The sequence below is a fragment of the Neodiprion virginianus genome, chromosome 5 (assembly GCF_021901495.1).
Source record: "Neodiprion virginianus isolate iyNeoVirg1 chromosome 5, iyNeoVirg1.1, whole genome shotgun sequence".
Lineage (NCBI taxonomy): Eukaryota > Metazoa > Arthropoda > Insecta > Hymenoptera > Diprionidae > Neodiprion > Neodiprion virginianus.
Genome location: NC_060881.1, coordinates 8,349,725 through 8,376,844, shown reverse-complemented (window position 1 = coordinate 8,376,844; position 27,120 = coordinate 8,349,725). Strand labels below are relative to the sequence as shown.

Here is a 27,120-nt window from a genome sequence, read left to right as displayed (position 1 = left end):
CCAGGGAATCAATCGATACCGATACCCGAGATGCAAATCGCGACGGAGATTATCACCGGCGACAATTAATGACCACAAGCGCCGGATCCTTGTTCGAAGAAGAGAAACATCCAGTCGGAGTGAAGTCACGCAAGAAATGCCGGTGAAGAATCCTCCAGGACTCTTCACCCTGAGAAGACCAGAAAAGAGACCAGAGATCAGTCTGATTGGTTAATACTGAACTGATTCTAACTTTGGACTGTCTTGACTGCCCTTGGATTTGAATTTGCGAAACAAATCCACTCGCCAGGTATTAGATGGAATACTAACGGTCTCGAGGACATTCACGGTCAGCTGTATTTTCGGAAAATGACCTGTGATCCGGTTTCGATTTGGAATTTGCGAGTCACACCAATTCGATGTCGAAGAATAGAAGCTACCCTGTTTTCCGCAGGATCTCGATTTTCGCAGCTAAGCTGGTTTTTGGTCAGCCTTCAGTGACCTTGGATTGAAATGTGCGAAATGACTGGATACCCTGAGGCGTTAGACGGAATAACAATTGTCTGTAGAGCGGTCAAGACCAGTCGTGTTTTTGGTAAATCGCCCGCCAGGACTCGCTTGAAGGTTTGTTTGCATTTGATTAAACGAGCTGATGGCTGCCCCCTCGATCCTGGCGTCCGACCTCTCGAACTTTTCTACAACGATGGTTACTCAATAGATGGTGACTCGTCCCGGAAAGACCTCAGCGACTCCACGCTTACGGCGCATTGTGAGTTGGGTGTTCGTAGTTCGATCACGAACTAGACCAACTGGGCAAAACCTAAATTTTCAACTTTGACATTATTCAAAACCACGTCACTGATAGCTGGGACTCATACTAAACATCCTCGATCTCTTTCCTGCCCGATCCGATCTGATTAGTCATCCCTCTCCGTCGTCCACGAAATTATCCTGTAACAACATTGCATGCTAGTCCAGATTTAGAGTGCAATAAGACACCGAGGTAAAGATTTCAGTCGGAATTCTAAACATCTTATCACTTTGACTTTTTGGATGAATGGCTTGTCCGTTTTTACCACCCGCGTCTAGTATCATTTTTTAGAATGTGGTTACGGTTTTGACAATGATGATCCGGAGAGCAAACGTCTTCCAAATTTTCTACGCGCAATCGACTTGAATTTGGTTGCATTGGATATTGTTGCAATAATGAAATTTTGAATAGATACAACTGATACCGTATTTTCGCTTCCTGTACATTGGGGTCAAAATGACCCGGCACCGTCTTCACCTTGAATTCCACGAAAAAAATCCAAACTAATCTAATTTGATCCAACATAAGGAAATATCGTAAAGGTCGTTGATTCATTCTTTTTCCAAATACTCAACTTCACCCACTCAAATAAATATCTTTTTTCATCGCGTGGTGTATCCATATTTTTTTTTAAATATCTGTACCTTGAGAGCTACTCAGTCAATTTTCAGCTCAAAATGTTGAATAAATACAGTGAGTTATGATTTTTTCAGTGGAATAATCCATTTTCCGATGTTTCGTTGTTTTATGAATTTGTTTTTTTATATTCAGAATTTCATTTTGCTAGAAATAACAATTTACCTTGTAATATAATAGTTAAAGGGTATCCCAGAATTTTTTCAAGTTATTTGAATCTATATCTTCGTATCGACGCACTAATTTCTGAACAAGTATTGTACACAGGAGGTGCGCAGCGCAAGGATTAATTTCGTCTTAATGTTTTTGCGTGTCCCTTTGAAATTATGCAATTTCAAGTCACCATAAACATCCTTTACAATCGCTGTCCATATTTAACGTTCTAGCAAAACCCAGACCGATCTTGAAACGGCGTAAAGTTTTGTATTGACAAAAAAAAAAAAATGGTACAAAAATATAAAAAAATATGGTTTACGTTCGGAACACTTTTCACACAATTTTTTTCAGTTGGATAATTTTTTCTCAATCCACGGAGTGACACGTGACACGTTCGACGAGGATTCGAATACAATAGTAGCTTCTGAATTGCGAATCATTAAAAAAAAAAAAAAAAATGACTTATAAACAAAGCATTTCAGTATCTGCGATATTTAGAAAATAACCTAATTATTCACATGGTTAATATAAACACAAGTAAAATTATGTAACGATTGTTTGTCGGGCTATTTGATTAAGGCACGCGTCCCGATTTGTGCGTGACAGTCTGAAGGCACGTGGAGTTCTACAGTCATCCACCTTACGCCTTGACACGTTATTCGCTGACAGTTGTGAGGTAACACGTAGTTGCCACCGTGTCATCTCTACTCACGCACTTCTCTGTCGTCGTGAATTTATTTCTTTATTTTATTTTTTTTATTTTTTTGCTCTCTTTTTCTTTTTTCTCTTCATCCTTTGCTCAACTTTCCTGCCAGACGCGTCGAATCGCACTTCGTGTTTCATACTCGGTAATACCTTTCCGTCATTATTCAGTCCGCGTTAACAACGGAGTGACAAATTTACAGGGGAAAGCTTTTGTAATATTGAAACTGCATCGCTATTCACTTTTCATTCATTGTGATTACAATCGGACGTGCAGAATTGCTGCATATTATACACGCAGTCCAAATTCCAGAGATCACATAACTGACGTGTCAGTAAACGGCCTTCCCTCTTCTTTTAAAGATAATTTTAAATATGAAAATATTTGTGGAAAAAATTTTTTAGATCGAAAAAATTGACGGATAAATTTATAACTTGGAATCACCGATAAATTCCACTTTGCATTCGGATGATCGTCGGGATCTTGGGTGACAAAATTTCAATACCATCCGTGATTTTAACAATTTTGTTTTTGTCTTCTCTCTCGGGGATGAAATTAGAAGAAGAGGGACAAGATAATTCGAGAGTATCGCAATCGACAGTTTGCAAGAATACGATTTCGATTCGAGTGGATACAAGCCAAGGAGTTGCCAAACTCTTTTGGCGTCCGTTGTGCATACAATGAATTTATTTATACATTTTCATCAATATCTTAGGCAACGTCAAACATCGCTCTGAATTGTAACCACAGGAGTGTAAATGTGCCGATGACATTGGTTCTCCCGTTTTTTTACGAGGCGTTAAATGGTACCGTTAAATTGACTTTCAAACTCGTGTGAATCGCCAGTTGTTCACCGCCTGTCAAGCCGAACACTCCTCCCACTTTTACCAGAAAAACACTTTTCTCGTTATTTTTCATTTACCTAGATTTATCTGAAAATGCAAAAAATGTCGAAGGAGACAAGTTGAATGAAAAAAAATAAAAATAAAAAACCGTGATTATTGAATTTGCAATTAGTCTGATTAACGGTTTGGTCGGATCATAATTAAACGGCGATCGGACTCGCGGATAACGATATTCAAAATTTATAGATTTCTGTCGATTGGTTTTTTTTTTTTTTTGTTAAATTAATTGATCGGAGGCATCTCGCATGCCGAGACAAACTCGTTAGATAATATTGTTCGAATGCAAATTGTACCTCGCGATTTATGTATTATTCCAGGCATGTTCTCACGGTGGCACGATCACCTGCTCGAACATACGTGAATTTTTTATTTGCGAAACGAACAAGCGTTTGAGCCAACGCGTTTCTTTCAGTTTCGCTTCTTTAAAGGGGATCGCCGCTGCTTTCTAATCACCGCTTAAGTCTTTCGACAATCTGACTTTATTGTCATTCATACATTGTTCCATCGCACACCACATGTGTTACGTAGTTACTACGGTAAACCGGCTCGTTGAGAAATACTCTGTCTTATATATACGAGCTGTAAGATTAACACTAGAATCGTTCCATTCCTATCGTATTATTGTTTCAGTAACGATTCCATCTTTATCGTTTTCAGTATAATCATAAATAGCAGTCACAGAAGCAACAATTAAAGAATTATAGTTACCGTGAAAATTATTTTCTGTATAAAAAAAAAATAACTCATAACTTTCGTTGCAAATTCACTGAACTTTCGTTGATTTCCTGAGTTCTTAGTTTTCGAAATTTGGAACACCGTATCGTGTAATTTTGGAACGATTACAAAAAAATGAGTGAATCGTTTGAAAAAAAAATATACAGCTTTGAAGGTGGTAGAAAATTTGGATTATTCGATCGATAAATGTTGGATCCATCTATTCAAAATTAGAGTGATTAATACCGAAGATGAAGATTTAAAATCGGGCAAATCAAACGAAGAAAATAGAAATAACTGCTACCGATAATCGTGGTAAAAAAAAATCTTTATTTACATATAAAATATATATAATAAGTTTAGTTAAGGGTTGCATATGCGTGCGACATCTACGTATCGTGATCGTATTTACAAAAGAGTCCACTAGAAGGCGTCGCGACGCCGCAGACGCAGCAGCCTTTGGTTAATGGTGGTAACGATAGGCCGGCGCTGCTATAATCGGGGCGGCGGGAACAGCGGGAACTGCTTTAACGACCGCCGGTTCCCTGTGGACGACGGCGTTGAAACCGTTGACGGGATCGGCGGTGTATTCGACGGTGCGACGCGTCCCGTCGGCCTCGATGAAGCTGTAGCTTCCGCTGACGACGTCGCCGTTCCTCGTCTCCTGCTGGCTCTTCGCGTCCCCCGTCAGCGAGTCCTGGACGTCGTAGGCGTAGGTGTACTGGGGGTGGGGGTCGTACTCCTCCGTCTTGACGATCGGCGCCGTGGCGTAAGCCACAGGGGCTGGGATCACGCTCGACTTGACGACTGCCATCAGCGTCGTGGCGACGATTACGAACTTTAATTGAGAAGTTTTTGGTTTTTTTTTTTTTTTTTTTTTTTTTTTCGTGCTTTAGTGAGATTTATTAGTCACGAACTACTCAAGTCTGACGCCCATTCGAATTAGAGAAATTAGAAGAACGAAAGAAACAATTTTTTTGAGTCCAAATATGCGAAAATGGTGATTTTGAAATTTTTTTTGGATTTTCTGGAAATTATTAGAGTGTGATGGTGATTTTTTTTCTGCTTTAGTGGGATTTATTAGTCATTAACCGTTCAAGTCTGACACCCACTTCAATTACATAAATTAGAAAAACAAAACAAACAATTTTGTGGGTACAAATATGCGAAAATGGTGATTTTGAAAATTTTTTAATTGGTAGCAAATTATTGGGGTATGATCGTGAGGTTTTTATTGTGCTTTGGTGGATCTGGTTAATCATTATAACCCCTCAAGTCTGATATTCACTACAATGAAATGAATTTAGAAAAAAGGAAACAATTTTTTTGAAAACAAAACATTTTTTTGGATCCTAATACGTTTAGATGGTGATTTTGAAAAATGTACGTTTTCAATTTTTGTAGCTGAATAAGTGAATCTCTTGATGAATTTTGGAATTCTTGACTCTCTTCGCAAGATCAAACGCACCTTGTCAAATTTTGGTAGATTTTTTATTTTATCGAAATCAATCAATGTATTAATGACAAAAAATTTTTTTCAATATGTCAAGTACAGCACGTCAGGCACTATAAAAGGATTAGTGCGCTTGTGTAAATTTCTTGTATTTTTTTTAACTAAATTTGAATTTGGCAGAATCTTCAACTTTAAAAAGTTCCGAACTCGAGTTTTGACGATCTTCCGGCAAATTTGGGAAAACTTCCGTGGGAAAAGCAGGAATTTTGTTATTGCAAAGGTTAGTATTTACGAAATTTAGTACATCGTATGTACGAATTTATTTGTGGAATGAGTGGCAGACTTTTGGCACAGTCAATTCCATTAACAAATTAGTGACAATGCATTATGATTTAGTAGGTTAATATTCGCTATTAATTTCAAAATTAGTTTAGTTACAGTATGGATTTAAGCGTAAAGTGGAAAGGTATCGAACAAGAAATTGATTCTCAATTAGATGATTATTCACCGTGGAGTCTAATAATAAATACGTTAATAATCGCATGAATTTCAAGTGAAAATTTGTATATCCCACAGTTTATTGGTAAAAATAAATTTAATCAATAACGATTATGAAACGATTTGTGTGAAAATTTGAATCCTTCTTTTTCAGAGATCTTTTAATCGTTGATAATTCTTATTTGTCAAATTTTTACGTAACCGAAATTGTTAATTTTTAATCTCTCCTCCTTCTTCGTCCACCAATTAAATAAGAAAAATAAAAACTTGTCACAGTTCTATGAAAATGCCAAAAAAGAAAAGCTGGTAGATTTTTCTACCTCATCAATTTTATAGCGCGCGAGTGTCTGGTTGGAAGGTTGAAGAAGAATTGCCGCTGATTCTTGATGTCTAATTCGTGCTCATAGAAATTCATCAAAAACAATCTTAACTCACGTATCTTCATATTCATAAAGAGTCGGTGTAAATTTTTGTACGACCTTCTAACCAAGTACTCGGAAAAGAAAAAAACAAATGTCGGTCACCGCGAAAATTTCATCTAAATCCAACGAAACGTTGCTTCGGTTCGCGTCTCTTTAATTGACGGAAAATAATGCCGGACTAAAAACGAAATTCAACTCTCGAACGACGAAGAATTATCACCAATTAGACCTTGCACTTCAAAATTCGTTGGAGCGAACCTCACCTTGGCGACCATTTTGTGCTCGTGATGGTTTGGGGAACTTTGGGAGAGATACTGATGTCCGGTTGATCCGGTGCTCAGGTATTTATACTTATATTCCTCGACGATGCCCCCCAGGTTTTATTCCTCCGTAACCGAACCGAGCAACGCGCTGCACATTTAACGTTTGCCATTGCCACCCCACCTTAGAACATCGGTTCACCGCTGAACCTGAACAAGTTTTGTCCTCCTTCGCAGACGGAACTCTTCCGAAACGTGTCAAAGCTGCTGACACCAGAATTCGGCACCGATGCACCGGATGTGACCACTGAAAACTATTCATTCGTCAGGTTTTCGCTTCGAAACTGCCCGAAATGAAACCTCTGGCAACGCATCTCAGGATTCCAAAAATATAACTTTGAAAAAATGGCTCCAGGTTGACAAAAATGTGGTGCATGAAATCTTTTTTGTTTTGTTTACCAAATTTTTAAATCCAATCAGGAATTAAGTTTAATCCTATCTTGCACCAGTTACAAAAAATTACCGGAATAGTTACAAGAAAATATCTTGACAGTGACAGGAATAAAAAATAATAGTTACATGGACTGCGTTTTTTTTTTTTTTTGTTACAGGTAGAATCCTCATTTTCACTTCGCACCCAGAACAGCAATCTTCATTTACAGTAAGAATTGAAAACAGTTAAGAAACGTGTCGTAACCATATCGAGAAATTTTCTCGCGATGCGAAAAATTGGCAAGCATGCTTTGTTCGAAGGTTGAAAAATTGAAAGCGATCGAACGGCAAATCAGGTTTTTTAACGGAAATTTACTCCTGTCAGTTCTACGATGTTGAAATTCAAGCACGGTTTGTCCCTACGATTAAAGCGTAGTTCTCACCAGTGCAGTTCGGGTCAATTGTTGTCCAATCTGGCGGATGCTTTCACCGTTGCGTAAGTTTGTCCTCGTCTTTGGTACAAGTGTAACACTTCCGTCACGAGCTGGACAACCCTTGAATACGAAACAGCGCATCACCGGCTATATTCACGCTGTTGGCCGTCGTGCTTGTACCAACTCCTACGCGAAACAAACGTCTTTCGCGAGTGTGCGGAAAGCAAATTATATTCAAACACGTGTGTGAGAGAATGCACGTTTGCTGGAAATATTTTTTTATGCAACTTATGACCGCGGAAAAGTGGAAGATTAAATATTTATATCAACGTTTTTACGTACAGTAATGCTTATTAATAGGTTTCCAGTGAGTCACTAATTTTTTTGGAATCGAAACTGAAACGAGTTTTCTTTATATAGATACTTACGTGTCTACAGTGATCAATGTATCGTTTATTTCTCCTGTCACTTGGGTCACTGACTGAGATTTGAATTAAAAAGGAAACTCGTTCCAGTTATGATTCCAAAAAAAAAAATAGTGAGCCACTGGAAACCTGTTGATGAACATCGCTGTACTTATTACGATGTGGGAATTGATTTCTCTGAATTGTTGACGAATAATATTTGCCTTCAAAGTTGGTAATTCATTTTCAAATTTACCTGGTTTTGCATAACAAGGCCAAAGATGGTTATTTTTACCGTTATCTGTTTCTAACATGGTGTGATCATTTTTAAAAAATCACTATGAAGATATGATATTTTCAATGCAATTCAATGATATGTTACTTTTAATTACAGTCCGTTTTTACTTTAATTAGCATCGAATTTCCTTGAATAATTGAAAACTGCTCGCCTCAACATCTGACCAAACGGTATATCGTCAAGAAAATGTACCCATTTCTTGTGAAAGCCGTAAAAAATTAGCCAGAAAATTTCTCGAACTAAGCAAAAAACAATTTCATAGTAGAATTATAATTCAAAGTTTATCAGCTAATAGTTTGGAATTCAATCGAAATAACTAGTTTTTTCAACAACTCGCGAGCTTAGTATGAAAGAAACGTCTTATTATTTCAGGGCCAATAACAAACAGGATCTAACTATCAGCTTGTTAAAATGCACGACGCTGAACGAGTATAGAAATTTCACTTCCTGTCGGCCCATAGCAATTAGCGTTAATGAGACGTGGCTTACGCCTTTTTAGCGGGTGTTGTTCCATCGAGAAAGCCACATCACTTTTGAGAAACTCACAGCAGGATCTTCGCAAAATATCGGCAGTATGATTTTTTGGAATTTATTCAAGCTACGGAAGCTGGTTGACCAAAAATCGATACTTTTTATTAACCTTGTTACGAAATAGTCGTTCTTCGAGTATTTGCCAGATTGTTATGTTCGTAACCTATGAGAAGAAAATACTATAATTATAAAAAAAGTTTCAGAGGTCGGTGATCCGTTTCACATAGTTTTAATATTGTTCAAAATCTAGTTATACATTCGTTTGATTTCACTCTAACTGGCTAATTTTATTTAGAGACTTATTTGATGCTTGTAAATTGACTGGAATATTTTTCACTCGTCACGTTGGCATGGCTAAATGGTCAATTTTCAATAAATGACAATATCGAATGACTACGTAAAATAAAAGAAATCTGCTCGAGTGATATTGTAAAAAACAGTGTTTTGAATAACGCGAACAATCGCAGAAATTGAAACAGAACTATTCTACTAGATCTTCAACAATTCCAATGATATTTGAAACAGAGCATCGATATCTAGCGATAAGCTTTCGTTTACAGAGAACTCGGTAACTTACGAACATAATAATATGATAAATGTTTAATAATCTACGATTATTTCGTATGATAAAATTGATAAAATGTATCGATTTTCGGTCAACCGATGTCCTTCAATTCGAGTTGGGTTATATTTTGAAAATTATTAAAAAACGATGAAATCCTTGACGCGGTCGGACTGAACTTGAAATGGAAATAAACCTGTCGAGGGTGTCGAATGAGTTGCGCGAGCGGTCATCCCGGCAGATGATTCAGCGACTTTCATTGATGCTCGTTGAAGACGAGAACAAGCCTTGGCCGTGACTGCGTCGAGGGCACTGGGACGAGGAACTCGGTGATCGCGAGATATTTTTAAAGATGCCACAAGGCGCCGGGGCCATCCTTGAGAGAGTGAACGAACCTGAAACCGTGCCATCTCCGACGGTTATGCAACCCGAAAGATAATCGCCGCGGGTCTCTCACCTCACGAACCATCCTCCATCTTATTTTTTCCCGAAATCTTGACCGCGAGGTTGTTCAACTCTGGAAACACGAAACCTCTCGCGAGTTGAAATCGGTTCGGACCGAGGTGTTTGGAAAAAAACCTCATTCAAATCTTGTCTGAAGTATCGCGTCAGTTTTGAAATAGCATAAATATAAATTTTCGAAATCGTTTGAAATGGTTAAATGATATTTTCTTAAATCTCGTACGGACGGCACGTGAAGATCGATCATCTTTTGCAAATTGGATATTCTTGTTTGCGTTAAAAAAATTTCTTTTTTTTTTACCGTGTCTTTAAAGTGCAGAGCAGGCAGATCGTATTTTTTATTTTTTGATAACAAATATGACTGCGGCTCGTTTTTGTTACATATTTATATAATATACTTTGGCACGGATAGCGTACTGTAATTTTGTATTTTTGAGTGTGCTGTATTTGCTTCAATTTTTGTTGAATCGAAAAAAGAGTCAATGTGGCCTAATTATTTTTGTTTCCCTGCTTGATGTGCACGCGAAATTTTTTCGCGCCAAGACTCAGTCTGATGATATTTCTCGGAATCTCACTTAGTTCTTGAAATTACTTGAGATTTTTTTTATTAACGTGAAATCGTATTGATCCACAAAAATCGGTGACGAATTTCGAGATGATTTGAAATTCTCAAAAAATCTGAAATTCAAAATCTTGTAACACAACGTTTTCAAATCACATGAAATCGTTCTGAATTCGACAGAAATCGTTGGAATTGTAGATTAACAAAAGTTTCATCACTCGAAATCTGTTACAGTTATTGAAAATTACTCGACGTTTCTTGAAGTCCACAAAAGTCTTTGAAATTTCTAAAATTCAGTCAGATCGTTGAGATACTTTAAAAGTTCTTTAAAATCTCGTTACCTGAAATCTCGCATAATCTTAGAAATAAAATCTCTTGAATTCCGCTGCATGTAAGAATAATTAATGAGTTTTGGTTGATCCCTAAATTGATAATATTTATTGTTAGTTAGAAGTACCGTAATTTCTCTTCTTCAAAGATACATCGATAAGATTTGCTTGACCGCCTTCCTCGAATTAATTTGACCATGAATAACGAAGAATTTTATTACCCAACTAATCGTTGACTTTCGAAAGCGCTGCGTGTCGCTAAAAAAGGAAGAAAAAAAAATCTTAAACAATATGCGATTTGTGTCTCGATTGGTTCGTGTTCGCGAGGTGATTGTCCCCGTAAAGGAACAATAAACATCGAGACCGCCGCTGTCTCTAGAAATATTTTTCACCTCAATAACACGTTTCTCGTATAACATGAGAAATTCTAGCGTGATTCACGCTAGAATGATCCGCGTAACTGGTCAAGTTCGCCGCGTTCAAGTTCAAGCGATAAACTTACTTTTTTACGCTAGCCAAGAGTCTTGAAAGGCATGATTTATTTATTTATTTATTTATTTAAGGAGGCTGGTTGGTTGAAAATCGATGCTTTTCGGTGATTGTATCATCGGATATTCGTACATCGGGTATTTATGAAATTAATACGTTCCTCGGTATCGTCAGATATTTAACTTTCTTATATATTGCTGCACTGATATTGTGATTAAAAAAAAAAAAAAAAAATACCAGTATCGAATTGTGTGTTATAAAAATATCGTTTCCAGAGGATTTTTGAAAAATGGGTTTCTGACGGAAATAATTCGTCAAGGTACGAAATTACATCGCTTCAATGTAATTTGGAAAGCGAAATCGACGTTTGAACCCTTGTTTAAAATTGGATATTGTGTTAATTTAATAAATACTGAACACGTGACTATTTCGTAATGAAATAAACCAAAACTGTTGATTTTAAACAACGCCATCGTGAAACAAAAAAATTATTCTCCAAAATATAAATGAACAAACCAGTTTTGTCCGACTTCATAATTGACTGTGAAAAAAAAAAAAAACAAATCAACAGACTGCGTTAAATTTTTTTCCCTAACCTTGAAAAGTTAGGACAAATTTTAAAATCTGCTTCAGTTTCGCATTCACTCTGTCAAAGTCACGTGTGCGAATAATAACCGTTTGAACAACATATTATTCCATTAAAAGTTCAGCACAGTGGCGATTGGTTTCAGTATTACACCAATGTTTGACTTCTTGTATTTGGGTCTTTTGATAGATTGCGAACCTGTAATTGAAATTGCACAACACTCAGGTCTCATTGTCAGTTCGGAGAGAATTCGCGGAGCAAACATAATGCGCGATTATATGTATTCCTTGGTATTACATTATACATATCTACCTGCCAGTTAAAGCCTTTATGTAACAATGACGAATGACATCGAGTATGTTTGTGATGTATACATGTTCAGTTATATGACGTCGGCTAACCGTTCGTCGTTATATCGAAACCAAACATCGATTTGTCAAAGTCCACCGATCGCCACCAGGCAAATGTTTTTTTTACGCAATCTCTGATGATCCACATCGGTCATAAATCAAAGATCAGACCGGAAAGATTGTCGGGAATTAAAGGAAATTGAAACAATTTTCCAACTATGACAAATATAGGAAATGGATTTTAATTTCTAATTTGTTTCTTTTACCTGTATACTTTATTTCTTAGATTAACAAACAAAAATTGTTGCTGTAGGAATGAATTAGTTTAAAAACGAAATTTCAACGATGTGGTGTAAACATAACTTAATTTTTTTGGGGGGAGGCTTATATGATCTATTTATAGAATTTCCTAATCTTTTCAAGATTGTCAAAAAATGCCGTCATGTTTTTGCTCCACATCGTTGAAATTTCATTTTTAAACCAATTCATTCCTAGGGCTCCAAATTTTTTGTTTTTTGTCTGTAAATAAAAGATGGGGTTGCGGTTTTTTTCCAGTCGCTGGTTATCGGTATAATACGTGATTGAAACGAGTTTCAGTAAATAAAAATAACCATTTTACGTGTTAAAAAAATTCAGATGTCCAAAGGAATAGTTACGGCGTATAACCGAACCTGTATTTTATAATTTCCAACCGCTGGAGCAATTTCGAGAGATGTTTATTCGAAGAATACGCCAATTCCTTCGCACAATGTAAATCCGCGTATCGAGTTTAGATTAACCTGTATACCAACGCCGTTTCAGCCCACGTAAAAACAGCCGAGTTGCGTAATCCGCGAAATATGGTCGGGGAATTTTGGAACCTGTAGCCGGATCTGACGATAGATGTTGAAAAGCGCGCGTGCCTTAAACGAGAGCCGATGTGGGACTGGCGCTTTTGGCTGTCGAGGATCACGGTCCCCTGCCTCAATTTCGGTCCATTGCATGCTGATCGAAGAGAGAGTGAGAAAAAATTTCTACCTTTCTTCTACTACTTGCTCGCATATCGCCTTCAATCGCCTTCTACCATCGGACATCGATTTGATCTAGTAGCTGGCGTTATGATATAATCCTCGTGTTAGAATGTGGCACGGGTTTCAGTTTTTTAAGAGATACATCGACTCGAGTTTCGTAATGTAAGTGACAAGTCACTTGTCGGAATAGAAAAAAAAAAAACATTTAAACAGTTTTAGGATAACGATCACTTTGTACAATAAATTTCAGGAAAATTTAAGATAATTTGATAACGTGATTAAGGACGAAATTCTTGAAAACGGGCAAGAAAAAAAAATGTTTCAAATAATGTTTAACATGAAATTCAGAAGATTTGACTTATATCAAACTAATATCTAATCATGACAAAAAACTGTTTTACCCAAGACTTAAAACAAATATGTGTGTACAGATTTTTTTGCGTGTCTTAAGTAAAAAAACTTTGTTTACATTTCCAACGTAGAAACTGAAGTTTCGAGAATAATTATAGTCAACAATTTTTTCGAAGACAGGTGATCAGCTCGATGTCGGAAGACACGAGAAGTCGTAAAGTCAACTTGCTGTATCAAATCGAGCCCGGAGGGACGATGACGCAAGTTTACAACAATAACTCAAAAATTTTTTAACCAAGGCATGATAAAATTTTCACGCATATGCCGCTTGAATTTCTATGCTGTCTATTTTGAAAAGGCCGCGAGTCTACTTCGACATCGGCTGTTGTAACCCGGGGTGACAATGCACTGCACAGATTAATGGGATAAGCATTGAAATGTATCGATGCTGAAGGCGATTTTGGTCTCGGGTATTGATTTATCAGCACCGCGTCTTATACGGAGACATACGGCTACGGAGTAAAATGAATCGATCAGATTCTACGACGTGCGTCGCGTAACATTAGCCAAATATTTAATTTCTAATTAATGATTACCAACGCATTTCACTATTGCCTTAGGAAAAATTTCACAGTGTTTTTCGAGACGAATAAAATTTATGCAGCAAAATTCACGATATTTCGCGGCTCGATTCATTTCCTTTTTTCACAAAAAAATCTTCCGCTCATCTCTATCACAATCCAAAGTTCAATTTAATTTCGGTAAATTGGGTTTGCTCGAAGCTTCGAGTTTAATTACTTGTAACGATAAATTAACGCCACTTTTACCTCGAAGAATTTAACTTCGTGCACTGAGATCCAACGCACAAGCAACATGGCATCCGAAGCGAGTATCAGCCGATCGTTTCGTAGCAATAACGCGATTACTGTGTGCCAGAAAACCTCGTGCAGGCTGTCAGGCTCTTATTTTGTTACACTAATTGTTCTCAGACTAAAAAACAGCGTGAAAACCGACATTTAAAATTAAATACGACGATTTCGGAGCAGTGTCCGCCATTTTCTACCAGCAGATGGCGGCCTGTATTGAATTCTGAGTAGTGCGACTACGTTTCGCAAAGTCTCGGCTGCAAGGATATAGAATTTCCTCAAGTTATGTGCGTATTTAACGCGTGTGTTACGTCTGCTATTTGCGTACCAAGTGCGGTAATTCTAGGACCCGATTACGGAAGACGTGTTGCATTACGGTGTGAAAATATCAGATCTAGAATATCCTGGACACAGGTTGATATATCAGCTTTGAGTAGGAGCTAAAGTGGCTGAACGAAGCTCGCCGAACTTCTCAATGCTCTGATAAATAATTACGCAACTCGGCTAAATGAGACAGTCAAAATGACGAAGGTATGATCTCACTCAGAGCCAGCTATTATACGGAGAACAATGCGATAGCTAGACTACTGCAGCGATAGTTGATGTATATTATTCGATTTGAAACATTTCATAACAACGTCGTATAGTCTGTGATTGTTCGGCTTGAATACTTTCAAAATAGCAAACGAGCGTCTGTTTATTTATCTTCTTTTTTTTCCATCTTACTGATTTGTGTTCAATTATCCGTAGCTACCTCAGAGTTTCATTTCAAACTTTTAAAGTTCATGACAACCGCACAACTGTACCAGGTATAATAGTCACTGTTGTATTCATTTGTCATGTAAAATTATATCATTGTTTGTTAGGTGGATTTATAAAGACGGGAATTTGTTTAGCACCAGATCGATTATGAATCGTTAGTAAGAAATTCGGTCAAATTTGAAAATAAAGATGTGTCAGCTGTCTTGTTTATATGCGATTTCATGCAAATTGACCACCGATTACGGTGATTCAAATAATCAATTTAGAATGAAGCCGTAAGTGAAACAATGCCTGATCTGGTAATAAACAATGTCCGAGGCTTCGCTAGGAAGTCGGTACAAGCAACAATGCGATCTTACACGCGATTGTGTTGTCCTTTTATTGTATATTTAATCGAGAAGTGGTATCAAATTAACGTTGACCATTCGGGAACTTTCGCTTTTTTACCTGGTCTGTTGCAGGTGAACCGGAAAGATTTATTGATTCTTTGCAAACTTAGTCAAGTGGAAATATATGCAGCCGAACGCTTCCTATAAAAATGAAGAGCGTAAGACGATTTGTATCTAAGAGTGAAAAAGTGTTTGAAGAAAATAGATTTAAAAAAAAAAACGTAGGTAGACAATTATTAAACACAACGATGACGGTGATTTGAATTTTTATTGCCACGAATAGGATCACGCTAATTGCCATTTCCAATCAGCATAACGTGTAATATATAATGTAATTAATGGTCACACGCTGGTGTTGAAAATTATTATACCGGTGGAAGAAAAGAACACATAAATTAATATTCCTTTTCACCTGATTTTTTGACTCTGCATTCTTGATTGTATAACCCAGGCACAGATAATGTATTACAGTACTGCGAATAGTAATAATTTTTTACGATTCGCAACGTGACAACGGCCTCGGGGCCAGATATTAATTAGAAAGAGTCTATCCAAGGGTATAATATATGCACACTCATACATCTGAAACTGAATCGCGATTGGGAACGAGACATAGATCAGGTATAAAAAAATCTAGTAAAGCACCCACGCGTTTTTATCCACTTTCCCTGACGCTGTCACCAGCAGGTGAAAGATTTCTCTCACTCTACTTCGTAACTAATTATCACTTAAGTGAGTCGTAAGTGAGTCGTTTTAAAAAATCTGCGACATGCCAAATTTTGGTATAATTGTTGGGGGGAGGGGGGGTGGGGGGGATTATAACAATTAACAACTTTCGGAGGTTTCTTTTTTTCATATGCCCTATTTTCTTGCAATGAAATTGAAGATTAAAAGAAATGAAAGAAATAAAATAAACAAAATAAATAAATTCAAACGCTCAACGTGCTTGGATTATAATAAATTTATAGAGCTACACTAATGTATTCCGGCCCTTCCCGATAACTTGCGTTCGTGTATTCTATTTCTATACCTAAACATTTTGTCAAGAACTCAAAGGTGCGATTACAGCATTGGTTACATGGACTTGTATCTAGATTTTTAGGCGTGGTTGATTTCTTGCGTAACATTTTCTGTTCTACATAGTGCTTAATGGGTATTAGTTTTTAGAGCGGGCTTTCTTCGTCCAACTGTCGCATTACGTGTGATTTATAAATATACGCTATACATCATACATTAGTGACACATCACAAGTCAATGTCTAAATTCCTTGTACAGGACATTTCGCTGCATTTCAAGTAAGCAACAAAAATGGAATGCTCAGGGTGGTTTTTAGCTACTCTCCGGTCTTCCTGAGCAACGTTAATCGCGGTAAAATTTTTTAAGTTCTCGAAAAAAATACACGCCTGATTGTGAGTAGGTGAAAAAAACAGGTTCGTCAAAAGCGGACCCGGACTGCGGTCTAGAGTTGCATAACTGCGGTTCCCTTCAAGTATCTCGAGGCTGTAACATGTGTCATAATCCATGTAACGGTCCTTGATGTGGAGCATTTTGATAGGCAAGATTGGGCCCCCGCGGTATAATATTTTATCGAGGTACGTAGAGCAGGGGAATTATTCGGGGATAGAAACGCAATAGTTGCGCCCCGGGCCACCGAAATAGTGAGAGCAACTACGGTATATAAACCCCGTAGTTTCGACGAAAACAGTATCAGTCGTGCAGTTCTCAGCATCTAACAATCATGGCATTCAAGGTGAGTTTTGACCACAAGAATCGAAAGAAAGAAAATTTTAAACACCGGTGAACGTTCGTGATAAATATTCGCTGCGTGTGCTCTCTTCAGTGGAAACGGAAGAACACCCCGAATCACCTCGATAAAATGGATCATTCCGTCAACACTCGTGACGCTTCAATTGGATATTAAAATAAACTGTGTCATTGTTTCACTGCGGAAGAGTCAAAGTTGTAGAGTATAAAATTGATCCTTTCAAGATTACGGAGATTTTGGCTAGGGAGAGAATTGAACTGCACTCTATACATCAAAGAGTTTCCGAACTTATTCGATCAATCGGATTTCGATCCCAGAGACATGCTTGGTCCGTTCAACCCTTGTTCAAAAACGATAGCAAAATTATATAAGCTCGTGAAAATCGGTCAGAATTATTGATTAGAATTGCTGTTCTGATAGAAATTCGATGTAGAAATCATCGGGTCTCTATCGGAATGAAAATGTGGAACTATTTCTCTGTTACTGGAAGCTAGAATTTGAAAGAAACGAGTAAACTCAACAGGCGATTGAAGTAGCTATACTTACTCAGCAAAATTTGTATATATAATGGTTGGAGATGAGATTTTAAATCAAAGGAACTCGAATGACTGAAATACTCTTCGAATCAATCAGAAATTGATTGAGATAACTCAGTTCATTGGGAATCACGTAAAATCACATATGAGAGCGTTGGGAGTCTTGCGGTCAAACAAAAAACTGTATCAATCCATTTAAACATTCTGTTCATTGATATCTTATATTGTGTTCTCAAATTTCCAGTCTACCAAGTGATTTCCAATGATTTCCCTGCGATTCTATCCAATCCGAAAGTCATTGACAATCGTCCAAATCGCTGGAAAATCAGGGTAAATCACGCGATTAGTAATATCGTTCGAAACGAATTTGTCAAAGAGTTGAAACGACTCATTCGATAACTCATTTGATCCAATTTTCCTCGGACTCTAGCGACGTGTTTTGTGTATTTTCCTGCAGCTCGTCGCTCTCGTCGCCATCGTGGCCGCCGCCAGTGCCGGCGTAAGTGCCCAGGTTCACCACCACGGGTACCCATCTGGTCCCGTTTACGCCCACGCACCAGCACCAGTGTACGCCAAGGCAGTGGTTAAGGGAGTCGACGCTGAGTACGACCCCCATCCCCAGTACAGCTTCTCCTACGATGTGCACGACGACCACACCGGCGACATCAAGAGCCAGCAGGAGTCCCGCGACGGAGACGTCGTCCACGGTAGCTACTCCCTGATCGAGGCTGACGGAACCCGTCGCGTCGTCGAGTACACCGCCGACCCCCACAGCGGATTCAACGCCGTCGTTCACAAGGAGGGAAAACCCGTCCACGCTCCCGTCGTCGCCAAGTACGCTCCAGCTCCCGTCAAATACGCCCATGCCCCCGTATACTCCCACGCCCCGATCCCGTACGCCGGATACCACCATTAAGCATCGCTGAATGCCGCGTTTCATTATTATTATCATTATTATTTGTTAGTTCTGTACAGACAATAAAATAACATTATATATTGTTTTTTTAATGTATATTTAAACCGCGTTTTGCGCCTTCTTTTACCTTTCGTATACAGTACTTCGTTGGTAAGAACCATTGAAATGTTTGGTTTTCATAACTCCGGGACAAGCAAACAAGCGTCGGAGCTTACTCATGATTTGTTGGATTTGATAGAACAGCTTGGTAAAAGAGTATGTTAAAAAAACCGTCATTGTAACTTTGAGTCAACAGCAAATGTCAAGTTTTGAACACATCAATTTGCCTACTTTAAAACCACGGAGTAGTAAAAAGGAGACAACACTCTGTGATCAGTTTTGAGGTAACGCGAGAAGAATTGTCTGAATACGCAGGAATATACGCCTCTTATGGAAAAAAGGGAAATTATCGCTATAAAATGTAAAAAGAGAAGGGTGGGCATCGTAACCTATAAATCTCCGTGCTATAGGCATACTCTGTAAATTCGTAAAATACGCATCCGAAGTGAGTAAAAACGAGTGAATATCGAGTAATTGCTTTTCCAACTTCAACCGACATTCAATCCGAGGAAAAAGTGGCAAATGGCGATTCGTAAGTTTGTAGGGGGCAGGGGGGAGAGCGCTATACGGAATTACACCGCGAGAGGCGCTGAAATCGCACCTTGATAATTCCTCTTATGTTGTCCCAAAAACTAGTGCAACTCTTGAGCCGAGCGCTGCTTGAGTGTGGTCTCCTACTACTCCGTGTTTAAAGCCAAACTCCAGATGCATAACCTCATTAGTCTCATGGTGTGACGCCATTGTTCAATACAAACACGTGTCTGTATACTTATTTGTATATTATGTTGATCGTATTATTTCTGTATTGAAATCCTAGGGCGAATATAGATGGCTGACTGTCGATCTGCTCTGAGAAATTCACCAAAGTTATAGTCTCTGACAATCCAAAGAACTGGACCGTCATTTACTACTCGACACAGCTTTGATGAAAAACTCTGTTGTACGTACAGTAATATTCATCAATGCCTTAACCTTCCGGCTAACTTGTTGCCTCATTTACAGCCTAGTTCCAAATCGGAATCGATGGAGATCATCTGATGCATAGCTGATGATTGAACCGGGAGAGTATGTTTTTCTGGAGATACTAAGTCCGTTTACACTCATCCATGCTTCCATGTCAGTACCTATCATCAATTTTCTATGTTACGCTAATTGTAGCTGATCTATAAAATAACACGACGTTAGACGACTTTCAAAACACTGCATGCTGGAGTGGATTTGGAGTGCCCGGGGCGACCCGGAAGATATGACGTTCCTTGCTCGCTTTCGATATGACTGTGCGAATTCATGATTTATCGAGAGGCATGTGCAAATGCAATGGCTGATAGTGGTCAAGTGACAAAAATGCATCTGAATACAGCCGGCGGCGGAATAGACGGGAGTGGTGCAGGGCCCTAGGAGTCTTTCCATACTATATAAGTCGAGATACAGCTCTGGATGATGTGTACTAAGTCTTCTGACTTCATCGTTACTTCATCGTCACATTTCATATCGATTTGAGAGCTATGGCAGTTGAGGTAAGATGTGAAAGATCAGCCATAATTTCGGATTGGATAATTTTCTCGATATCAAAATCTTGAAGTCAAGATTTGTAGCCAGGCTTGAAAACGGTTCCTGTCGCCTTCAATGTTGTTTGTTCAACCATTTCAGGACTCGAAGGTTCGGAAAAATCACTTACATATAAAAAGATCAATTCTTTTCGGATGTTTTCTGAGTTTACTATTTCAGAATTTGACATCAAAGTTGTAAACTTCAAACCGCAGATCAATCAATGAGATTACAAACAAAAAATTAACAATCAACTTTCAATTTTCAAACATCAAAGTGAGTCCACTATTTTTAATCTTGCCATTTCTGTGGTAGGTTCGAAAACATCGATTCCAGCAACCTTAAAAAACTACTTTACACTAAGACAGTATCATCATTTGCTACATATTTGAGTTGACCAAAGGTTTTCGAGCTTAGAATCAAAGAAATCAACATCGAAACCCCCAAGTATAAAATCTGATCAAAACTTAAAGAATTTTAAACTCTGCTTAAATGTCGAATTCGCATTACTCAATTTCGCGTTTTCAATCTTCTATTATTGAAAAAAGAAGGGCCTAATTGGTTCTGTGAAATCTGGAACCTCAGCATCAAGGTTGGTCCGATCGGAGAAAGTTTCCATCAATGTATTTTCCAGACTTAACATTTTCCAACCATCACTTGACTTTCACAAGCTTTCAAATTCTGACCAATCATTTTTCCAGTGTTTCTTGTTCATCGGGATGATCGCCGCCGCCCATGGAGCGTTCCTTCATCACCCAATTCCAGCTGGAGCTGTGCTCACCGTGGCGAAGCCAGTGGACTCGCATGACCCAAACCCACAGTACAACTACGCTTACAACGTCCAGAACGCCCTGACAGGTGACTCGAAAATGCAGCACGAGATCAGAGACGGTGACGTAGTTCGTGGCAGCTACTCTCTCGTGGAACCCGACGGATCGCTTCGCGTCGTCGACTACACTGCTGACCCCGTAAACGGGTTCAATGCCGTAGTTCGCAAGAAACCTGCCATAGTCAAGGTCGCAGTTACCGCTCCAGTCACCCTGGCGAGACCTTTGACAGTCGCTCCTCATCGCCTTCTGTTTGCCTACCCGGGTTCTGCTTATGCACATCGTACCCTGGGCTTGATCCATCATTAAGACCGAGCAATGACCCTCGATCGATCACGACAATGAATTAACTGGCCATTTGAAATGATACCGCTAGTTCCCTGATCAGTTGCGCTGCTTATTTTTGAAATCGAGAACGTTAAGGAACCAGTAATGAAAATGTACATGCAGCTTAGATCCTTTGGTACCATTTTCGGTAGCTATACCCTCTTGCACATGGATTATATTGAATACCTCATGGTTCTGTTTCCTCTTTGAATATACTTATGTTAGTCACCATATTTTGTGTACATATATAAGCTTTTTATATTACTCTTCACCGCGAAACTATTGACATCATTGTAATAGCTAGTTATTATAATCTGAGTGTCTGCAGCGCTTATGCATTCGTAGCAATAAATCATATAACCACATCAGAACAGCATCTTCTTTATCGTTCGGTTACCGGCGGCGTGTATAACTCCGGTTCATCGAACGGCCTCGAGACCAAGCAAATGGCCTGACAGATCTTGCGGTTGCCGATCTACAAGTGCATTAAGCCGGGAATAGTTACACTTGCAATTAGACACAGTCGAGCGAGCATTTAAAGCGATCAGAGTCGCGGTTTCTGTGACTGCGGGGAAATGGGCGAGACACTGTCCGTCATCGAGTTCAAGGGAGAACGTTGACAGTGATTGCATGCTCCATTACTCCTGGTTCTCACCTAGTTACGCGGGTCATTTCTTCGAAGGACAATCAATTTTGTCTTAATGCGAAATTGGTTATAGCTAACTTGCTAAAGATCAAAATCGTTTAGAATCTGATCGATTGTGAAACCGTACTTCAAAAGTCACTCTGATATTATATATTCTCAGCAGTTACCAAGACAGAAATTCTTATCATAGATGAATCTGAACTGTAAGTGAAGGGAATTCAAGAATTGAAAGAAACTGATTTGTACCTTTCGACAGTTCCAGGATCAAATTACTCAAAGACGATCGTTACAGTATGGATTTTGATAAAAAGAGCAGTTCTTTATTTACACCGAACACATAAATATAAATGTATCAAAACGTGTTGTGTTATTTCAGGGTTCAAGTTGGTAATCAGTGGTGGTAGAGAGCAGCCGGGGCGACGTGAGCGACGGGAGCGACGGGAGCTACGTGAGCAACGGCCTTGACGGCGACGTTGGCGGGTTCCTTGTGGACGACGGCGTTGAAGCCGTTAACGGGGTCGGCGGTGTATTCGACGATGCGACGGGTTCCGTCGGCTTCTATGAAGGAATAGCTGCCCTGAACGGCGTCTCCGTTGCGGCTCTCCTGTTGCTGCTTGTTGTCACCAGTGATCGCGTCCTGAACGTCGTAGGAATAGTTGTACTGGGGGTTCGGGTCGTAGTCGGCGTCGACGGCTTTGGCCACAACTGCCTTAGCGATCGGGGCTGCGTAGGCAACTGGGGCTACTGGTGCCAAGGGAGCGGCGTGAGCGTAGACGGGGGCAACAGGCGCGTGATATGCAATCGGAGCCGATGGGATTACGCCAGCAGAGACGACGGCCACGAGGGCAAGTGCGGAAACCAGCTGGTGAAGCAAACCGACTCATTTTACAAAGTAAGAAAAGTGGATTTCAATCGTTATACAATTTTGGAATAGTATCTAAATGCTGGAAGAACAATGTTAAACACTGTGAAATATGAGACAAGGAGCTCGCTAGTACGGCCACCTTGGTTCCACTCTCACAATCGTTCCAATTAGTTGCGTAATTCAAGTACTGGTTGGGCGTTATTCCAGAGGTTTAAAATTGACGGAACCAAGGATAAAGACACCTTTTTACAACGGTTCTTTTGACGGTGAAAGCAGAGAGAGTAAAGGAGGAGTTGAAAAGATTGAATCGGGACTGCACGAACCTTGAAGACCATGGTGTGGACTAATTCTGTGATCGTCGATGACCGAATGATGCTGTCAGCCCGGTTCCTCCTCGCTTATATACCGAAAAGGGGACCAGGATCACCCTGATATATCCAGCCACGCCCAACAATGGTTTGGTTTGGTTTGGCTTCGATCGGTGCCCTCATCTCGCCTCCGTCCCCGACGACGTCTGTGACGTCAATTTATTACAAGTGCACGAGACCCCGACGCCCGCGCCAAGTCCCCAGGACGAGTACGCGGCGTTCTACTTTTCGACATTTCGCGACGTCGAAATGTCAGAGGCCCCGCAATACTCGCTTGAAATGGGTACTTCATGTGCGAATATTTACAGTCCTCTTATGATTGGGTCAGAGCCAGACGGTTGGGCAACGCTGGATAGTCTGATCAATTATTAATTAGAGGTGGGTTCGATTGTCGGATCACTTTTTCACAGGTTTTCCCTTCTCTTTAGCTGGAATATCAACAATCGCTCCAAAGTTGCAGGAAAATAATATTCTCCATGGATTCAACGTTCGGAACGCATTTTCCAAAACGGATAAAAACGGCTGGCATAAATAAAAATATTAAAAGTGTTTTTGGGGCGTTTGAAATGTTTTGACTACTATCAATGACGTCACACGACACTAGCCAATCGCAGAGGAGGCGAGCAGTGCATCTCATTTTATTCGTATCATCGTCATCTCGCGATAACCGTAAAGTTATAATATTATAGATACAAGAATTCGCTATTCGTAAAGTGTAAAAAATGTGCGACAATTGAAATGATCTGTGACTAGATGTCGCTTGTCATTGTTGAGAAAATTGCGACTTGGTCACTTTGATATAAGAGGCTGACATTTCGATAGGGAGTTACACTTGCACCTGTTAAGTATTCTGGTTGGTAACGCATGAGGGAAATGGAGAATAATTGTCTCCGCATTTATGTTGGAGAGATTAGCGATGCGAGATCTTGATCATCTTAGTTATGTGATCCTTAAATATGCATCGCCGATCAACGAACACGCCTCGTCACTTTAGAAGTGAAGGATAAATGTCACGGTAGACGAATGAAGCTATGCAATATTCCATCGCCGAGAATCACTAGACGCGAAACGATCTCCATTGCAATTCTGATACAGGTAACAGCATGTAATGTCAACTTTCATTTTACGAATTACCAACAATTATCAACAATTAACCCTTACGCTGTACACCTTCTGCGTAATAACACTGGTCTCGCATCGGGGTCACTGGAGACTCTACATATATCAAAAATCATTGCGTAGAAACGGAGATGTCGATTCAAATAAATTGAAAAATTTTCTGTGCATATACTTGAATACATGTACATTACGAACATGGAATTAAAAAAAAATACCAATTTTTGAAAAATTCTGACTAGGTATGACCCTTTAATGCCAACTTCAATGATCGATTATACGACTGCTTCATCATTTCGATGTATTTCGAGACTAGAATATCATTGTTCACATTGGTATTGAACATCATTTCAAAGGTGAATAACATAGTTTCGTGTACTGTTTAAGTTCATACAATATATGATACGGGAAGGCCCTAGAAATTTGAATCAAAGTTAACAATGACTTCGTAAATCGAATTTGTAAATCTGCGTCATCTGCAAGGGCCAGAAAAAAATGATCGCAAAAAGTGAGGCTTCATAAGAAAGAGAAACAAACGAGGGAAATCCAGTAATTTAGATCGGCGATCACCTTCAATCTTATAGTGCAATCCAATGATCCACGCTTTTAAATTCAACAATATCGACGAACAGAATCAGTTTCAATTCACAGATTACAGTGTCTGTAACACTCGCATCGAATTGATAGGATGTGATTTCGTACCAGCAAGTCGCCCGTTATTTACGCACACCGTCTTGTCCCGCTGACCACAATTACGTAATTGCCAGACCACCATCATCGCCGCAAAGAAGAGTGCGAAGCTTCAAGACAGGTTCTCACACCAAGAGTCAGCTATTGATCAACGGAAACATTACACTCGGGCAAACGATGTATGTGTATACATTTTAGGTCGAGTGACACGCCTTTTGTTAATCGACGATGAAGGAACATGGTCTTTGTGACGTGATAAGAAAAGGGTCGACGATATTGTGAAAAGAGAAGTCACCGATCATACCAAACGTATGAATTTTCGAACACTTTGTCTGTAATGTTTGTTGATAGAGTCGGATCGATGGTGACGCGACCTTCGTTCCACTTGTCAACAATTCACGGACCGATCCGCCAGTAGATAACGAGCATTTGTGAGCAACGGAAGTATAGCTGTGCTGCTGAAAGGTGATGAAAGATCGATGGTCCAGTTTCGAAGTCGGGAAAAATAGAAAATTCGATTCTACCGCGGATCTGCGCGTCGGAAAAATTCGAGTAGGCTGCATTTTTCAGTGACAAAATAACTTGGTCAACGAATCAGCGTGGGCGTTATACTTACGATCCAAGATGAAGAGAGAACGATTTACGAAACTGGAACCGCCTACCTAGTCGAATGCTCTCCAACCTGACCGAAGAAGACGAATAAACGAAGTCTCTGAGCCTCGACCATGCCGTTCAATTGTGCTTATGTAAATCGTGATATTATGTTACTATAATAGAGGCGCGTAAAAGGCGAATGTTACGACAATAACTGCCGTTATTATTCTTGCGTCAAGCCGAAATTGTTGCGTGTGTGTGTGTGTGTGTGTGTACCTCCTCATCGCTGGCGTATTGGATCGACTTGTGGAGCAGAATTAAGAGTGAAAAATCACCGTGCATTGTCAGACTTATTACACTTTACGTAACGATGAATTACTGCGAAGTAAGCTTCGTCGATCTTTACCGCTGAGGCTAGAGTAATTGGGCTGAAAGATTAATTGAAAATCGAATCACGTTCATTCGAAAGCTGAGTGTACTTCGCGTCTGATAATTCGTGAGCAACATCCTATTTCGAAAACTGTAGTGCAACATCCTGTGAGTCGTTTTAATATCTTGATGGATCGGTAAAGGTTATTCGCAGGCCAGTTTGCGGTCAAGTTTTACACTGCGCAAGAAAAATGAAGCCCTGGAAGCAACTGGATATTTCGTTTCGTCTTTAATCAGTTGCTACAGAGATAAAATAGCAGCAGGTTTCATTGCAGAACATGGTAATTAAGAGATTTTTTTAATCGAAACTAATAATGAAGCTTAAATATTCTCAAGGAAACTGATCGAATACATGCTATGTAAAAATGATCGATTATTTAATGAAAAATTTTTGTCCTCCAGGTTTATTTGTTTAAATCTTATTTAATTCTTTAAAAATTTGGCTGTATCCACTATCGTGTATAAATCTGTCGAATTCGTTTGAAAGTTTTTTAGCAGCTTGAATATCAAGTCATAAATCTTGATACTTTTTTGTAGTGTGGAAATTAAGGATGCGTGGCAACAAAAACAAAACGAAGGACTTGGCCTCTCGATTCGACCGATGAAAAAGAAAAAAGAAGGGTTTCCGAGGATGCAACATCTCGCAAAACGGGCATTTAAGTACAGGTATCTTTTTCTTCTCGAGAAGATATATCGACGTCTGGAAAAAGCAAAAGGTAAATACGGACCTTGGCCGATTGGGCGTCGGCTCTCGGTATGTACGACAAGTTGCATGTGGTGCAGTGTGCCAATTTTCTGCGAGGAGATCGTTAAATTTGGGAGAACACGGGCAGTTAATTGAACCGGTAGGTATGTATGGGTATAACGTAAGCCTGACAGAACTCGGTCTGTAGGATAATTGTGAACCAGTTCACGGCGAGCAACGCAGTCACGTATCACGGGTCATTAATTGGGAGGTTGGTTGGCCAAAATTGATACTTTTTTATTAATTTTATTGCGTGGTGGTCATACATTGAGGATTTATCAAAATATTGTACTCC

The 27,120-nt window shown here is 39.3% G+C and overlaps 5 protein-coding genes across 5 annotated transcripts in view; 3 read left to right on the top strand and 2 right to left on the bottom strand.

The window, feature by feature from the left end:
• Positions 1 to 4,208: 4,208 nt before the first annotated feature.
• On the bottom strand, positions 4,209 to 6,726 carry LOC124305993 (larval cuticle protein A2B-like). Its single transcript, XM_046766081.1, has 2 exons — positions 6,541 to 6,726; positions 4,209 to 4,742 (listed from the first exon to the last, which is right to left on the bottom strand). The coding sequence occupies exons 1-2, from the start codon at positions 6,550 to 6,552 to the stop codon at positions 4,368 to 4,370; spliced, it is 387 nt and encodes a 128-aa protein (XP_046622037.1). The 5' UTR covers positions 6,553 to 6,726; the 3' UTR covers positions 4,209 to 4,367.
• Positions 6,727 to 16,956: 10,230 nt separating this feature from the next.
• Positions 16,957 to 18,667, top strand: LOC124305985 (larval cuticle protein A2B-like). The gene is made up of 2 exons (XM_046766071.1): positions 16,957 to 17,104; positions 18,113 to 18,667. The coding sequence occupies exons 1-2, from the start codon at positions 17,093 to 17,095 to the stop codon at positions 18,569 to 18,571; spliced, it is 471 nt and encodes a 156-aa protein (XP_046622027.1). The 5' UTR covers positions 16,957 to 17,092; the 3' UTR covers positions 18,572 to 18,667.
• Positions 18,668 to 19,905: 1,238 nt separating this feature from the next.
• Positions 19,906 to 21,744, top strand: LOC124305988 (larval cuticle protein A2B-like). Its single transcript, XM_046766074.1, has 2 exons — positions 19,906 to 20,187; positions 20,920 to 21,744. Exons 1-2 carry the CDS (start codon positions 20,176 to 20,178, stop codon positions 21,352 to 21,354), a joined length of 447 nt encoding a protein of 148 aa, XP_046622030.1. The 5' UTR covers positions 19,906 to 20,175; the 3' UTR covers positions 21,355 to 21,744.
• Positions 21,745 to 22,316: 572 nt separating this feature from the next.
• Positions 22,317 to 23,363, bottom strand: LOC124305984 (larval cuticle protein A2B-like). The gene is made up of 2 exons (XM_046766070.1): positions 23,207 to 23,363; positions 22,317 to 22,880 (listed from the first exon to the last, which is right to left on the bottom strand). The coding sequence occupies exons 1-2, from the start codon at positions 23,216 to 23,218 to the stop codon at positions 22,410 to 22,412; spliced, it is 483 nt and encodes a 160-aa protein (XP_046622026.1). The 5' UTR covers positions 23,219 to 23,363; the 3' UTR covers positions 22,317 to 22,409.
• A 2,152-nt stretch (positions 23,364 to 25,515) lies between these two features.
• Positions 25,516 to 27,120, top strand: part of LOC124305969 (uncharacterized) — a 34,342-nt gene continuing 32,737 nt past the window's right edge. The window contains exons 1-2 of the mRNA XM_046766051.1: positions 25,516 to 26,361; positions 26,618 to 26,746. Coding sequence (XP_046622007.1) covers positions 26,682 to 26,746 — 65 coding nt within the window. The 5' untranslated portion in view covers positions 25,516 to 26,361; positions 26,618 to 26,681. The remainder of the gene's footprint in view (positions 26,362 to 26,617; positions 26,747 to 27,120) is intronic.